Source organism: Pholis gunnellus (assembly GCF_910591455.1).
Source record: "Pholis gunnellus genome assembly, chromosome: 14".
Lineage (NCBI taxonomy): Eukaryota > Metazoa > Chordata > Actinopteri > Perciformes > Pholidae > Pholis > Pholis gunnellus.
Window position 1 is genome coordinate 15,505,886 of NC_136541.1, and position 17,545 is coordinate 15,523,430.

General features: G+C 44.1%; 1 protein-coding gene across 2 annotated transcripts in view; it reads right to left on the reverse strand.

Annotated features, from left to right (window-relative positions):
* gpc5c (glypican 5c) overlaps nt 1-17,545 on the reverse strand; it is an 87,339-nt gene that overhangs the window by 1,772 nt on the left and 68,022 nt on the right. For both annotated transcript variants that reach the window (XM_079172697.1, XM_079172696.1), the window contains one exon: nt 13,906-14,047. In XM_079172697.1, the coding sequence (XP_079028823.1) occupies nt 13,906-14,047 (142 nt within the window). The remainder of the gene's footprint in view (nt 1-13,905; nt 14,048-17,545) is intronic.

Here is a 17,545-nt window from a genome sequence, read left to right on the forward strand (position 1 = left end):
GTCAGATATTACAACCATATCAAAAATACAAACCATGAAAATGTATAGCACTCCGCGCAAGAATTTTGAATACCTAACCGAATCCCTTCTTCACCAACATTGAAGTACAAAATGTATTGCTCTTTCAAAGCTGTCACCCGATAAGATTCTTTTTTTTTCTTTCACACCTGGCATGATCCTAATGTGTAATTTTAAGAATACGTTCGTCTGTAAAAACGCACATCAGCCCATCCCAATTGTGCACTTGGGTTTGCATGCGTGCATGTGTATGCCTGTGTGAATAGGGCTAGGCAGGGCTCTAGACAGAGGAGTGCGTTCCGAGCCAATGGTTTTTGTTGTTCCGTAGACAATAGACAAAGACATCATTTATCTCAAATCAGACTGCTGCTTGTTTTCCATTGTTTCAATGGAAATGGGCTGCATCTCATCTGGGATATGTCAGAAAACAGCATTTGAATGGGCCAACACAACACCAACAGCACTCTAGTGCAGGCTGACCAACTGGCTAATTAATGAAGCAGGTCTTTGCCAGAACAGCCAATCACGGCATAGCACTGCCAACTTTTTTTTTTTTTTTTTCATATGTAAAGGTAGAACTTGTGGAATGCATGGTGTTGGAATGCTTTGAGATCTTTGGAAATAAATTGGATGCAATAAAGTGAAGTTACAACACTGACAGTCAATACCCATTAAACTAATCATCCAACTAGGTCCATTTTATGGCAAAGTCAAACGAGATAATTGTGTAGAGTGCTGCCAGCTGGGAGGGGCATAAAAGAGAAGAAATAAAAGAGATATCTGTGTAATTTACCTCATGTCTCAGTTACTTTCAAATGCCAATTCATCAGTTAATAAACCACAGCTCACAGAACACCACACATACCCTAAAGAAGTACTCCACGATGAGATGGGGGAGATTACACTTTAAGATATATTTATCATTTTGTACAGAACATGTAGGTAATGCAATAATGCATTGTGTCATATTTGTCTTGGAAAAATAACACAGCATCTTTAAAGGTTCTCTATACGACATAGGGAGCTGTAATCCGAACTTCTGTGTGCTTTGTAAACGTAGCCGATTCAGCCGTGCAAATATTGCAAAACCAGTGAGTTCTGTTTTTCATGATTTGTTTGCCATATCACCCAGCAATAGTTGAAAAAAATGGAATTGTTAAAGTTATAAAACGGAACATTAGAAGCAGTAGAAACTTGACAAAAAGAGTATGGTATTGCATTAAGTCTTCATTTAGGAGGTACAAAGAAAGGAAAAACCAGAAGGGCAGGAGGATCATGGAATGTGATGTTGTCGTCACAATGAGACAATGTTAGCAGTTAAGCTTCATAAACTGGCTCATGTGTAAATCCCCCAAATCTGGTGGTGGTGGTGGGAGGGAGTCAAAGATGACAGAGAGGGTTAGAGGAGGAAAACAGTTAGTTTGCCTTTTCAGTGAGTGAGAGGATGAAGATCCATCGTCACTTACAGTATATCAAGGCAGATGGAATCATTCACCCCCGGCGACGTCAAGGCTACGCGATGGCACATCAACATGCTTCTCCCATAACAATAACAACAGTCAATTACATATGTTCCCCCACCAGTTAAAGACAAATTTATAATAGGAGAGAAATAGTGACAGAGATAAACAGGGTGCCCGAAAGCCGAGAGACGAACCGAACCGGAGTGCTAAGAGGTCTGTCAAGACGACAGACCTTAACGTCTGGGAAGTGTGTGAATATGTGTGCGTGGACCCTATTCTAGTACAAAGAATAGAGTGTGGTCCCATTTGCCATTAAAGCCTGCAGCGAGCAGGGTCAAGGAGAGGAAGAGGATCATGTCACTATGAACATCTGAACATCCAATCTGAGATATATATACTGCAGTAACTACACATACAGCACAAACACAGCTCAACCCCGGCCTGTAGATTGTTAAAGAGGGATGTTCTGTCTTCTGACACCTCGTTGACCTCTGTGTTGGCCGTGAGTGTGAGAAATGGTTCTGAGTGTCCTCTGCCACTAATGCCTCTCCAGATGGGCAGATTGTGTGGAGCCTCCATTTCCCATTGGCCAAGGAGCAACAACAGCTGCTTCTAACAAGCCCGTCCACAGCACTGAAGACGAGGTGGACCTCTGGCCAAGATGGAGGGAAGGGAGGGGAGTGAGAGAGGAAGGGAGGAATAGGGGTTGGAAGGTGAGTGGGAGGAATCACGAACGGCGTTGGCCATCGCGTCTTTGGAAGAATTCGGAGTGACAGAAAATAGCATGAAGGTTATTTGGGCAACCTTGTCAGTTTTCTACTGCTACTCTCCTCTCTCTCTCTCTCTCTCTCTCTCTCTCTCTCTCTCTCTTTCCTTCTCTCCTCTTCTGTGTTTCTCTTGGTTAGCCAGCACACTGCTGCCGCACAGATTAAACCGTCAACCAATCCTCCCTCTGTCTTCAACTGATAGGATTGAATCTCTCTTTTCCTCAACATGTCATACATGCTGAAGACAATAATATACGCACAGACAACACAATATACATGCAGGCACAAAAGCATACTTATACGCTCATTGGGAGGAGCAGTACAGGGGCCAATAGTTTATTAAGGGATACATTAGATGAGTTAACCAAGGAAACTGTGGTCCATCAGTGTTGTGTGCGTTTGTGTGTGACTGCTGTGCTGCGCAAGCTTGCATGGGACTCTTGGGTTGAACACTGGCTGCAGAGCTGTAATCCAGTGAGGAAAGCTGCTACTGTATGGTGGGGCTTTGCAAGTTGCCACACTATCTACACTACACTACACTATACAGTCATTACAAACCTAAATCTGTGGTCCACTCAAGTCAACTGACAATACATCCCAAACTGAGATGCCCGTCTGCTCTCACACTCCTACAGCAGAGATCACATCACCCCAGTCCTTCAATACCTCCACTGGCTCCCCCATACAGCAAAGACTCAAGATTCTCCTCATTACATACAAAGCTCTTCACAACACTAAATCCCTTTATACCTTTCAGACCTTCTGCATCGACACGCTCCCATCCGCAACCTCAGATCCGTTGATGCAAACCTCCTTACCCCCCCCGTACTCTGTCCAAGCATTGGACCTGGGGGGACAGGGCCTTCTCCATTGCTGCCCCCTCCCTCTGGAACTCTCTCCCCCAACACCTCAGACATTCTCCGTCACTCTCCACTTTCAAAACTGCACTTAAAACTCACCTATTCAAATCAGCTTTTAACCTGTGATGCTAGTTATGTTTGTTTTTGTGCTGTTCCTTACTGCTTTTTCATCTCTTTTGTTCGTATTGTAATTGCTTCTTTTGTTTCCGTTTCCACCATGTAAAGTGCCTTTGAGTACCCTTTTTAAAGCGCCATACAAATAAAATGTTATTGTTATTATCGTGTTCATTTTTTTTTCTATTTCACTGACTCAAAATCGGCCCAGAACTGTGATGAAGCGACTCCGTTTAATTGCACTGTAACATACTGCTGTGCAGTGTGACTTAACCACCCACCTACGTTAGGTGAATAGAAGACTTTGACCCGTTTATCATATGCCTGAAAGCACCGGTGGCAGTTTTCACTCTTCTGCCTGCTGTGTACAATTACAGAGACGGTCAGAAAGGTGGAGGTTTGATTTATGGCACATCGAGGGAGTGTGGTGTAGGTCAGTAACTTCCTCCGCACACTCTCATTCTCACCATCTTCCTCTCTCCCTGCCTTGACCTTCAGGGTCTTCTCCCCGCTAAGCGGTTGATGGGAGACCGGAGCGGGGTTGTAAAGCAGCTCAGGGGCCCGCGTTTTGACAAGGCCACTGGATTTGCCTCGCAGCGATGTTTCATTAAGAGAGTTGACCTTTGACATTTTCTTTCTTTTTACCACTCACACCGGCAGACACATAAATGTAAGCATGGACATGCAGGTGCACAAAGATTTACGCATGCCCATGGTGCATGCACATACACTGACGGACGTGCTGTTTGAAATTAGCAGCGGGACGTTATGTGATTGGCGAGTCGCCCCTCTCCACATTGTGTGCTTGGTTCCGGCATGACTTCAAGACTTGTGTGCATGAGCAACTGTTCCTCCCCTGTGGCAGCTCTGCCAAGCGGCTGAATTATGACACTGTTGATTTGCTAGATCAATGCTTATTTGCTGTAAAACTAGATCTTTATACAATAGCCAATATGTCTGTGAAGCGCAGGAGCCAGCTCACCGTTTTTTCAAATTCAGGGAAGTCAGTAGAAATGATTTGTACCATTACTCTCCGTCATTAACAGGGACAGAGCATTTTTCCTCTGATCCAACCTGATGTGTGACCTTTGCAGATATTTGCTACCTGCCATCCATCCCTTTGAGAGCAAGAGGCTCTCTGTTTCCCAACGGGAAGACCGAGAGAAGACACAGATGCGGGACAATTTTCCTCTACTCCCTTTTAGTACAAGCACATATTTTAAAGACATTGTAAAGCTTTATGATCGTAGATTTTCCCCTAACAATTTCATACACTTATGCCACTTTGTGTAGATACAATAAGCTGTGTTGCTGGCCCTGATCTGGGCTTTAATGAGTTATACAATACTCATACATAGAGGATTTAAACAGTGGCCATTCTTACTCCTTGATTGAATGCATTTTCCCACAACACAACACTTGAATGCATGAGGAGTGCACACCAAGGCTATACAAGTCCCTTCTTATTCTTTGTTAAAGCCGGCATTACAAGGACACAGAGCTATCAGTCAGCCTCCAATCAGACCTTTGGACACCGATAAAAGGCCGATGCCGCTCTTGGAGGCTATGGATCATGGGTGTTCAGGCATTGTTTGGTAGAGCTGGAGAATGCTAAAAACCCTTCTGGGTCACTTTGTTTTTTTTCAAGTCTCGCACACACTCACAGACATTCACCTTTCTAAGCAGTCTCTCAACATTTTCCTTATCTCCTTTCACACACACTTTCTCACAAAGAGGGCTAAGGTTGGAGGGTGGGGAGAAGGGGAGGATGCATTCACACAGTTCATTACTAGCCATCCATCTCTGTGCTGTTTTTGTCCACGACTCGCTCTTTATGTGGTGCCATGTCAGACAGGGGCTCCTTGCCCTGTCAAACTAATCTCCCTATTGCGTATTCTGAGCAACACACACACACACACACACACACACACACACACACGCACACACACACAAACTAATTTCTCTGGGAACTGTCCCTCTGGTTCACAGGCAACCTATATAGGGCTTGGTACAGGGTCTCCAACGGGGCCACTCATGGGGTTAAAAGGAGCAAAAATACAGGGGCACCAGTGGGGTACACATTAGCCTGCAGCTAACCTAGCAACGGGCATAGCAGCATGGCAACTCCAGAGCAGGGATAAGTGCAATGGAATCTGCCCAGTGCGATTCTTGGCTGTGCTAGACTATTAAGCTCCTTGGCAAGATTAAGATTTACTCCCCTATAGACACACACAAACACATACACGCAGAAACAAATAGGCGAAAGAGGCCCTGGGAGGACAGTGACCTCCACCAGTCAATGTGACAAGAGTCTCGAGATGGAGGGGGAATCCTGAGGAGAAAAGCAGCCTCTATGCAAGAGAGCAAGTTAAAGGCCCAGTACAAACCCCAAAGTCTGACACACAGGATGCACCACATTCCCCCAGCAGAACACTGATTTTGGCCGATATAGGCGCTCGGTCGCACACAAACACACACACACCTAACACTGCACCTGCGTGCACTCGAACACCAGATGCTTCGCCGCATCGGCAGTTGTCGGGTCGTCCTTGCAGACGGAGAAGCGTGAAAGACGCAGAGACAAACTCGCGTTCACACTCTTTCGCTCTTTCGCGCACACACACACACACACACACACACACACACTTCATAGCCATCCATTATAGTCAACGGGAAGCGCATATCAAGTAGCAGTCAAGAGACGCTGTCACCGCGCGTGTGTGTCTCCTGACGTAGCATTTCACACATGGATCCCTCCGTTGCCTGCTGGAATCAGCCAAGCAGTACAGAAGTCTCAAGCTGGATGCTTTCCCCCGTTTCTCTCTCTGATATTGTGTGAGGTCTTGCCTTGAGCAATCAAGATGGATTCTTGATGACACGTTCAAACCCATTCAGGGCTTGCTGGTGATGTTCAAGTGACACTTAAGGCCGTAACGGCGGAAGTAGGGAAAAGAGGCTTTGGTGTGCGTAAACTGTCTTTTGGATGCTACCCGCTCAGTGACACCATGTAGCAGCAGCACTGCCCACACGAAAAAGTTAAATACAGAGAATGGAATGCAGTCTTGTGTTGCTCCATGTGACTGGCCTCCTCTGAATTAAACTGATCTAAGTGATACTTGCCTTTTCAACTTCAAAGTCAGAAATCTGTGTGGGATAGGGAAAAAAAGTTGTGATGTTATAAATGTTTGATTTTGAGGGGGCGAGTCCAATACTTTGATGTAATCTCATGGTTGCGTAACCGACTGCAGTTTTAGAATCAAATTGCTCAGAACGATGCATAAGTGTATACGTCTTCTGTCAGTGGCCCATCCCGTCTGATCTGTAATCAGCTGAAGCAGTGAAAGGTCAGCCCCCTTCCAGTCCTCCGGCCTGACAGTCTGTCCCAGGTTCAGCTCTAATTGCCACATCAATTATGGATAAGGGAGAGGGGCTTTGTCGCTCTCAACACTGGTCAATAGGATAGGCCTTTAATGAAGGGACTAGTCCTGCATGCATAGCGCATTGATGCATACACATATATATATACAGCCACACACAGACTCGCACTGCAGGTAGTCGATGCTAATTGGCTCATTGCTACCAACCTCCATTATCTGACCATTCGTGCAATGCTAATGCACCTCCGCCATCTGAAACAGATACTCTGATCGAGGGTTTGCTTTAAAACCAAAGTTTGCATCTTTTTAGTTTGAGATAGAAGAACCTGTCTGGGAAAGTCCCTCCCCAACTCCTTCCATGCTTTCTCTCCTAGTCTGTATTTCCCCCTGCATACCAGGCTGAGCTGAGACAAAAAGGATCAGACTCATCCCTGCTTATCCTTCTACTGTATTTTTCAATATCAGTGGAATGTCTGCCTTTATTTGTTCAGTGCTGTGTTACAGAAGGAATGTCAGTTTCTGTGTTAGTAGCCAGGGCTAGGCTCCAGGCGAGTCAGGAAAGTCAAGCAGGTCACTCACGCAACTCAGCTCCCACCCCCATCCTCCCACCCATTCCCCATTCCAACCCCCAGCAGAGAAGCCCAGATACGGGCATTAAGCCCAAAGAACCTAGGGCCATCACTGAGTCGCTCAGCTGTGGGTCTGCCTGTTTAAATATTTCCAAAATGAATTGAGTCCTGATTAAATCAGTCCCAATGACAACCCAAAGGTTTGGTCGAAGCCTGACTGGGGGCCCGGGGTGGAAGGGTGGTGTGCAAAAGTGTTTTGCACACAATAACATACAAGTCATAGCCATTGAATTTGCAGCTTTTAATAAAGAACACTTTATGAGTCTGGACACCATCTTTAAAATGCCATTTACTGCTTGGAAACCTCCACATGCTGTAAGGATTTCTTGTTATATTAGTGAAAAACAGCTACTTCTGTGCTAGTGTAGTTAAGACTTTTATGTGGCTACGGTATCAGACCAGAGTCTCCAGCATTCCTTACTCCTTTGCTGGTAAAGTTCATAGCAACCATACAAAATCTATTTTCACTAACTTCCGAGGCAGTAACTCCCACCACTTCCTTTAGTTTATAACCTGTTGCCACACCAGAGATCCTTAGTGTTTCCAAACGCCCCAAAGGTGTGCTGGAGAGGTTCAATCATAAAGGCCTCACTGATACTGCTTAGAAAGGAAATGATGATGCTGGCTAATGAGAACCACTCTCCTCTGATGACCACGCGCCTAGGGAGCCCTTCAAGCTAATATGCTCTCAAAGTGCCATAAAAACCACAGGGCAGAAAATGCCAAGTAAGGAAGAAAAAGTAGATCACTGAAAAGAAAGGTGGAAGATGGTATAAAACGGGATGGATGTGCGCAGCAGGAAAAGGGAGACGGTTGATCACAATTGCGAATATGTACAATAAAAATGTGCTATACAGTGATTATAATAAAACTGAATATCTTGTTGGGTACTTTAAGTGCGAACAAATGGGTTTGGGCACATATTAGTCTAAAGGATTATTCCTCTATTACTTCTGTTTGGAGAATGTCTTTACCCATATTAATTTCTCTAAATCATTCACAGATTCGGCCGAGACACGTGTTGAGAAAATTACGCAACGTCACACAGGACAAATAGATGACTCTGCATATCTGAGTGAAAATGTGACTCACTCCTCCCACATCCATCCGCAAACCAGACCATCTTCCTGTCCAGCAAAGCCGTCTCTGATCCTCGTGTTCCTTCTTCTCCAACCCTACGCTGCCCTGCGGAGCTCTCTCTCCGCTCCTTGAGCTCCAGATGAAAGGCTGAGGGAAATGGCAGTCCTACTGGGTAATATCCGCACCGGGACAAAGCCAATACATCTGCTGGCCAGCCGGCCTCTACGCACGCCAGTCCCAAGGGGACCCGGCTCAGTCCAGGACCGAGGATGGGAAGATCAAGGGGTTGGGATTGGTTCGACCCAACCTGGCAGGGTACACAAGCACCAAATCCCTCACCCACCCTCTTAACTCCTGTCTCTCACGGTAGATTGAATCATAGGTCTGTATGTTGCAATCGTCCTCTCTGAACCGAAGCCCTTAACATCACATTCTCATGTTAGCCGTACTTCCAGGCCTCTTGTTACATCTTGTACTGTCGAATCCCGTCCTAATGCTCTACGGTATTACCCCCTCTATTGTCGTAACTGTCTCAAACATTTTCTTTCACCTCTACCTCTCACCTCGTGTCCTCTCCCAGACCCCAATTTCGCTGCACATCGCCCTTAATCTCCGCTCGTCTCTCCGTCCGTGCAACTTTTCGAACATGAAAGGCAGGTGTGTGCTGTGTCCAGGGCAACAGCAGGCTGTAGTGGGCTTGGGGCCGATCCAGTGTAATCCGGCTAACGCTGGTGTAGGTTGGCCATATCCTGCCCAAGCAGCCGTGCATTTCAGGAATGCTCTTCCCCTGCCAGGGTGAACAGCTGCCACACACCTTTATGGCCTTTTCGGCTTTGGAGAGAAGTTCTCTCCGGGCCTTTGACATTCAGGTGCAAAGACACCAGCAAGCCATGAACGTCATGAGGCATATACAGTATGTTAAATCAAGGTCATTAGCTATACCAGTGGTTCTCAACCTTTATTCAGTGATGTACCTCCTGTGAAATATTTTTTCAGCCAAGTACCCCCTAACCAGCGCAAAGCATTTTTGGTTGAAAAAAAGATCATCAGTGTCTGATTTACTGTCAACACTGAAGATTGCATTGTTTAGGATAATGAAATTGAATAGCCTACTGAATATAAAATTCAGTTTACACTTATATTTTATTGAATATATATTAAATAACTATTTTTCAAGGATTTTTGAATGGATGCTAATTTTAAATCTCACGTACCCCATGGAGTACCCCATGGAGCCTTCACGTACCACCAGGGGTACACGTACCCCCATTTGAGAACCACTGATCTATACAATACTATGCAGTCCTTTTGAACAGCCAAGTGGTAGACTGGAGTTCTCTACAGGAGTGTTTTATACAACTGTGCATAGCAGAATATAAACTGCATATTACAAAGGACATTGATAGATGGGGAGAGCAGATTTTGCACCGCTGCCCTTCAGCCTTAAATTCAAAATCTGCTGATTGGAGCCTTCTCATGCCATACAAACCCACTTCTTTAAATGAAGTTTTGAATGTATGTGTGTGTGTGTGTGTGTGTGTGTCCGCTCGTATAGTATATAGAGGAGAAATTCACAACTTACATTACACTCCATTTTCTTACAAAATAATTCCATAAAACTAGCAGCTGTGAATTTAAAATAGCATTCAGTTTACTTTCCCTTGCGGTCAGGTTTACACACACCCACACACACACACACACACACACACACACACACACACACACACACACACACACACACACTTAGAGCCAGCTGTTTCCTTGGGGTGTGCAATGAGAAACAAGGAAATGTAATATATTTGTCCGTCTGCTCAGGAATAACAGAAGAACACTGATCGACTGGTAAATCTTTCCCTCTTGTCATATCTAGACAATTATATTCGTTGACAGGATGGCAAAGCACAACAATCATCACCAGTGGCTTCCTGCTAACGGAGAGGTTTGGCCACTGGAGTGAAGAGTGTGTGAGCGACGCCGGAGGTGTCTTCACTTTCTTGATGAGCTCACAAGTGTGCCTGACAGATGGTGTTTGTTACCAAAAGAGAGTTGTACTTTTGTGACTGTGCGATTCACACTTCTTCGCAGCGCATCCCTCCAGCTCCATCGCAGGAAGTGTTTAGCCATGCATCTACTTCTCTTCCTCCTCTGAGATGGTTGACCTGTTTGTGTTTATGACTCCTCCCACCTTTGTCAGGCAGATTGCCTCAACAAGCAGCACTAACAATACAGGAGGAGCAGTGCCGAATCCTTTTAAATCTCCCACGTTCCATTCGTAACTCTTTCCTGATCCGAAAGGTTTCACAAAAACCAAAAGCAAACTTTTACTATGTATCCACTTTCAGTAACAGAAAATAAAATAACATCTCTTCTCTTCGGTCTGTTTTCTCAGATCCGCACAAAAGGCCAGAAGAGAAAAGACTGCGCCTACTCTGCCAGATACTCGGATAAGGCTGCTGGGCTCTTGGAAGCAGACAGACAAATAAAGCACTGATCTACCTTTTGATGCACAGACGTTTGGAGTCTCCTCTCTCTTCCTAATGGAGAGATAGTGGTCTAAAGTGCCACTGTGGGTCTTTCAGACATTAATACGTTAATGAGCTAGCTACAAATGAATAGCTCCTTTGGAAGGAGCAGCCTTAAGTGTTCCCGGGCTAATAGAGTTAATAAGCCATAGTCACGCCACAAAATGCACCACAGACGAGACTCTCATTGCTGCAGGGGGAAGAGGGATGATACGGTTCATTAAAGATTCACTGATTTATTCTCCTGTTCATGGCCGTGGTCATGGCCGTTCGTACATGACTAGGCCTTGTTTAGTTGGCGCACAAAGTACACTAGCATGTCTCCAGGCAAGAGGAGCAGGGTTTGAACCGCGATCAAACAGGCATGAATGACATCATGCAATCCGACTGCAAAATAATGGGACTTTTACAACTCTTGTCTGGAGTTTTTTTGCCCATTTGGGATCCCTTATTTAGCCGGACCGTGTCAAATATTAACAATGTGCTCATTTTTCATATGGTTGCCTACTTAGATAGTGTGCGTATGTAGAAGCCTCTGCATTGTTAAACGTGCTTTCAGTATGCACGAGGCTACACGCATGCATCCTATCTCCTTAGTAAGACTTGCAGAAGTTCCATCACATGTGAGTGATGACGGAGACGGAGAGTCTGTTCTCTGCTGATTAGCGCTGTTCATTAGCTCGGTAATGAAGTCTCTCTGAGCACAACAGTGGGTGGTCGTGCCCCCTTTTAACATGGACCTTGGGAGCTCCGCCACAGCTAAACAGAAGCAAACAAGTACACAGACAGATGGGAGGTAAAATATGCCTCTTGGCCCTATAACTCATTCCAGCCTCACTCAGCTAATGAATTCCAATTTACAGTTGCCAAAGTTGATGTTTGGAGAATCAATAACAGTTTAACCAATATTTGCAAAGTCATAAGAGAATGAGAGACATTTGGATTCGTTTTTTTTTAAAGATGACTTCCCCTTCAATATAATGTAAATCCCATTGAGATGCCAGTTAGAGAAAACAAAGGAGTGTGTGAGTACAGCATGCGACTGAAAAATGGAATATAGAATGCTTATTACCATAGTCGTTATCTACCAGAAAGCTTTGGAAACTGCAGCAGCCGAGTTCAAAAAGCCAGGCTTGGCTGGTGTAAATGAATTACATGCCAAGCGTGAACCAGGCAGCACAGGACAAGTGTTGCCCACCTCTTGGCATCCGTCAGAGAAGTGAATGTCTGTCTATAGTCAGGGTTGTCTAATACTAAGGCAATGCAGTAATTTGTCTTCATAGATCCCAATAAGCCAATCACACCTTTCCAAGAAGCATGAATTTATTACTGGATGACAAATATTCTTTTGGAGGCTAAAGGACAGTCGTACAGGCAACGGGGCTCACCAGGATATGGATTTATACTTTGAGCACAGACTAATGGGTTTTGTTCTGTAAATCTCAGACAGTGGTCTTGATTGATTATCCCCCGGTGTTGGGATACTGCCGCTGCTGTCAGAGCTCTAAGAAATGCTGGTATGTTTTATCCACATCGCAACAAGGAGCAGGGCAGCAAGGACCTGTTCAGAGCTGTGTGGAACACAGAATGTAATGGCTATTGATTGGTGTATTAGCTACATTGTGGTGTGGATAGCCTTCTCGCTACCCTTTGGTAAAACTAGACCTGTAGTTTTAAGATATGCTGACTGAGTATTATTTTTTCACATTGCAGTAGCTAATACCTCATGATAGGATTCTAGTTATTGGTTCCAAAACAGTTTAAATCATTTGAATTGTCTATTGCTGTTTTTAATTTACTTGTAGTACTAAATTCCACTGCAAGTAGTCAAGTAAAACTGCATCGGGCATAATGCATGTTACATAAGTAAAATGTAGATTTCCTATTTAGCATGTTCCAAGTGAAATGAATACGTAACACAGGATTAGAACTTGAACATTTTTAATTTCACTGCCTTTAAAGTGTAGAAAATATAAAGGCCAGTGTTGACTTCATGGTGGCCAAAGAAAGGCTGTTAAAAACGTTCATAGACGTACACCAATACCTTTTGAGTCTGGTGATCAATACTCACAATGGAGAAAATTTCCAAGATGTTTTGTTTGACAATAGTCAAAATGCCATTTAAATGATGGGGCAGGAATTAGTTGATGCTGTGACACAAGTAACGCAAGAAGGATAAATGGTTTGTCGGTATGTGAAAAGGCTGCCTTTTGGATCTTTTTATTTTGGGGCATTGTTACCTTTATTTTCATAACTGAGAGTGGAAATGTGACAGGCAACGAAGAGAAAAACAGCACTAATGACATGCAACAAAGGTTCTCCAGCAAATTCCAAATGGGGTCGTTGTGATTACATGGTCTTAAACACTTAGGCCAATTGTATTAAATCGGGTAATCATCCAAAGGCACCTGATAAGGAATTTAGTTAGCCCTCAGTGGAAAATGTGCTTGTGTGCATTTGTGTTGGACTGAGTAAACACGGTGCATGTTACGCGTGGAGAGACTGCTGAATCAGTATCTGGCATTTCTGCAGTCTTGCAGAGTAATTGGGGAAGCCAAAGAGGCTCGGTTTACTCCAGGTGGGATCTTATCACCGGGCCACTCTTTATTGTGGCTGCCTGTCTGCTTGCTTGGACATGTAAAAATGTCATAACTCTCATAGCGAGCTGAGCACCTGCTGCTATTGTATGCATGTATGAGTGGACATTTTCTCCTCCATGTTGCTCCCTACTCCCTCCATGCTAGCAAGACAAATGATTCACAGCCAACAACTTTGTTTCACTGTGTAGGTGTAAACAAGCAACATGATAATTAGGGATGCTTAACAAGAAGCTTCTGCAGGAGATCAGATCATTCTCATTAACGCCGACACAAGCCCCAACACCTCCTCACTGCCTGTGTGTGTGTGCTTGAACAGCTATCTTTGTGAGGACCAATTTGAGTTTTAGACCTTTAGAGGGAGGACATTTTGGCTGGTCCTCACTTTGGGGAAGACCTTCAATGCCAACAATTTTGAAAAATGAATAGAAGAAAATGTGAGTGTTTGTGCATGTGGACGTGGGCAAGTATTACTTACAGGTCTGGTCTTGACCGTCTCCTGAGGCTTGACATCCATCTTCATCATCACAGTCTGTGGTGCTGCCCTCCTCTATTTCCCCACTGCCCAGCTCATCCCAGGCCTCCATCTGGCCCAGTTTTGGAAACCTCTCCTGGGTCTCCTGAACCGCAAAACACAGTAATAGGAGGTTTATCACACACTGGTTTATGTTGAATGTCAATGTTGCTATGTTTACAGCACTGGTCCTCAAGACTTCTTCAGTTATCATGTATAACTCCGTAGGTCACACAGACAAACTGAAATGCAAATGCGATAGACATTTGCATAGCAAGTTATAGATCTGGCCGGGTGTTTCCCAGTGGGAAGTTATGGCTCTGTATGTATGTGTGTCCTGCTGTGACATATCAATCCCTGTAAATGTCAGCGAGGGCCCAACAGATGGTGGTGTGTGGAGCAGTGTACAGTGAGGGCCCTGGGTGGTAAGATGACGCTTTGCATTTAATTACAAGCACATTTTAAGAGGAGCATTGATTACAAGGTTGAAAAAGAGTTTTTATACTTTACTTACCGAAGTTTACGGGAAAACAAATAAATTACACAATACTGTAACACGGGTCACCTTTTCGGTGTGCGGTTTATTTGAATGGCAACTACAAAGTCTTTTCACTTCACTCTTGCATTTGACTGTAATCAACACGTGGACCTATAGAAACCATATCACGCCGTGCAATAACACTGTTCTGCATGAAGACTTTCCCCGCCTGCAGCGTGGAGGACCACTCCTCGCGATGTTCGCCCCTCTCAGCATGGGGCCAACTAATTGGACCACCTGCCGGCCTTTCCTGCTGTCAAGGTGGTCTTTGTTCCATCGCACCATGTCGGACAAGAAGCTCGCATGACTCAACAACAAATGATCCTTTTGGAGCATGAGGCTAAGAAAGTGGCGTGAATACCAGATTTGTAGAACATGTGGAACTGTAGAGACAAACACTGTCTGCTCATTTTGTCCATGCCTTAGGTTGGATACATGCGCACAAACACTATTAAACATTCATGAGAAAGCTGACAAGATCAATCCTGGTACACAGCTGACCTTCATGTGGAGGCAGCAACCACTAAAGACATGTTGAGAGGTGGGTGTGAGGAATGGGGGTGGGGTTTTGGGGTGTTGAGGGATGACTAACATCCTTTCCATTGACACGTGAGTCTGCCCGTCACTCAACACACCTGACAGCAAAGGTGACATTCAACCAGTTGTCTTCTGAGCCTTCAACACCCCCAAAAGAAACGTTTCATGATCACTGTGTGTAAGTTACAATCCTTAAACAAGGCTAACATACTTTGCTTTGAGTTAAATGTTCAGCTGGTATAATGTTTACCTTGGTAAATATCATAGTTTAGCACGTAAGCGTTTGCTAAATAGCACTAACAGCCGAAGCTGATTGTATTATGCCATTAGTTTTGCCAGTGTTTGGTCATAAACCGAGGCATTGGGCGAATTTGAATTTTGACCTGATTTTACCAGCGTAAAATGAAAGGTGAGGGGAGCACCGAAGTTAGGATACATCATCTGGGGACCACAACTATCTGTACCTGTATGTCAAGGCAATCCATCCAATATTTGTCATGAAATTTCAAACAAACCCAAAGATATCCTCCACTTGGTGGTACGAGAGGAAAAGTTAGGGGATCACCAAAGTCACAAAGGTTGATCCTCTGAGAACCAAGAACATGTGTAGAAAAGACCATGGTGATTCATTCAGTCGTTGATGAGATACTTAACTCTAGACCTATCTCGGAGAGAATATTTGAAAAAATATAAACCCAGACAGTCAAGGCCTTAAACTGACAAGTAGAAATAATGAGTACCCCACACAAAACTTGGCCAGTGTTGACGTGTGAATGTTTGATTGTCAGTGGTAATTATGCGGCAGTTCAACTGGTGTCAAAGTCATCAGAAAAGCAGTCATGAATATATTTGTATTCTTTCTGTCATCCTTACCAGAGCAGTGATAACCATTATCTGCAAGCGAGAGGAGACGAGACGGATCCTGACACAAGCGGGTACTTTTGTAACTCATTACATCAGTCGCGCATTCCGGTTTTAGTTAATGTGAAAGCGCCCCCTCTCTCACACTCAGGCCTGAGTGAGTGAAATAAGTGCTACTGTGAAATGAGTCTTGTACAACCATAACAGAAGGCCGGGCTTAATGAAACTGGAGAGGGCCCTTTAGTGGAAGAAACTAAAACATATTACTTATGCTCACCGCAGCAAAAAAGAAAAAGAAAAAAGCCATTGACAATAGCTGGAGAGCTCAGATTTCATAGATGGACAGTTAGGTACAAGAGGATTACTTAGAAGGCATGAGAACAATACTACATGCTGGTTACAGTAGTGCATTTTATAGTTATGGATTGGCTCACATTACAACCTGTTGACAGGCTCTTTGTGTGTCCTGCACTTGCTCTGCCTGTTTTGAAGCTGCAATGTGATCTGTGCTAGAAGGAGGATACAACTTTGGTTTGGGGACACACTACAAATCCTCGCTTTGTGAACTATATGAAGTACAACAAGTAATGTGCAAAAACAGTTATCTAAAATGTAAGTATCCATTCACTGCATCAATCCAAATATTTCAGCAGAAGCCTGCAAGGGAAAGATAAGTAATAATGGAGGATAGACAGCCAGAGAGAAGACATCTTCCTTGGTTCTGAACAGCAACCATGATTGACCTTTTTTATTATGTAAAGCAACTAAATATATGCAATGAGTTTAAGAGGAAATGCTCTGCTGAACAGTACAATGTGTGTACTAACACCATCCAGATAACCGTTTGGGTATTGAGCTAATAACCGTGCCGTTCAGGGGACGTTTAACACAATGCTGCTTGGCCCAGCTGTCCTTAAAGCATGTTAATTAGAGAAGGAATCAATTAAGGCGTCGTCGCTGTGGAAACCACACTCGGGCCGTTGTAGAATTGCTGGATGGCTGCTGTCCAATGCAGCTTGTTTTGACTATGTCAGGACTGCAAAACTGCCAGAGTTGTTTTTTGTTATTTCTCTCTGTTCAAATTTCAACTCTATTGTGGTCTTTTCAGAAGTAACACACAGGAAACCTAACTGTGGTATTCCCACAGCATAGTGGAGAAGCAAATGTCTAATTTGTCTATGAGCTAAAGGAAGAGAGATAGGCTACATATATATTATTATATATATTCCAATATGAATTCTTAAACAGTGTTGAATGCATAATGTGCAGTGAATATTCTCTCTGCCAGCTGCTTTTTGATTGACTGTTGCTGCACTGAGGACTAACTCTGGGTTTCAATGTGTGCCTTGACTGTGTTTCTCTAATTGACTTTTTTTCCCCCCAGATTCAATGCTGAGCTGTGCAAGTTAATTTCAAATACAAAATGCAATGTATGTAAGGTAAATGTGAAGAAGTGGGCAGAATATTTGAATAAAAGCAGACGTCTCCTGTGCCTTTAACCCTCCAGGGACAGATGTCTTCGTTCTCACATGACTCTGCCTTCTCTCACTCTGTCATGTAAAACAATGCTCACTGTCACTAGGCTGGTGCATTAGGTAGAGCTTTGCTGTATCAGAACAGGCTATTGATAGAGAGAACAAGCTTTAGAATAAAATAAACGCGTAAGCT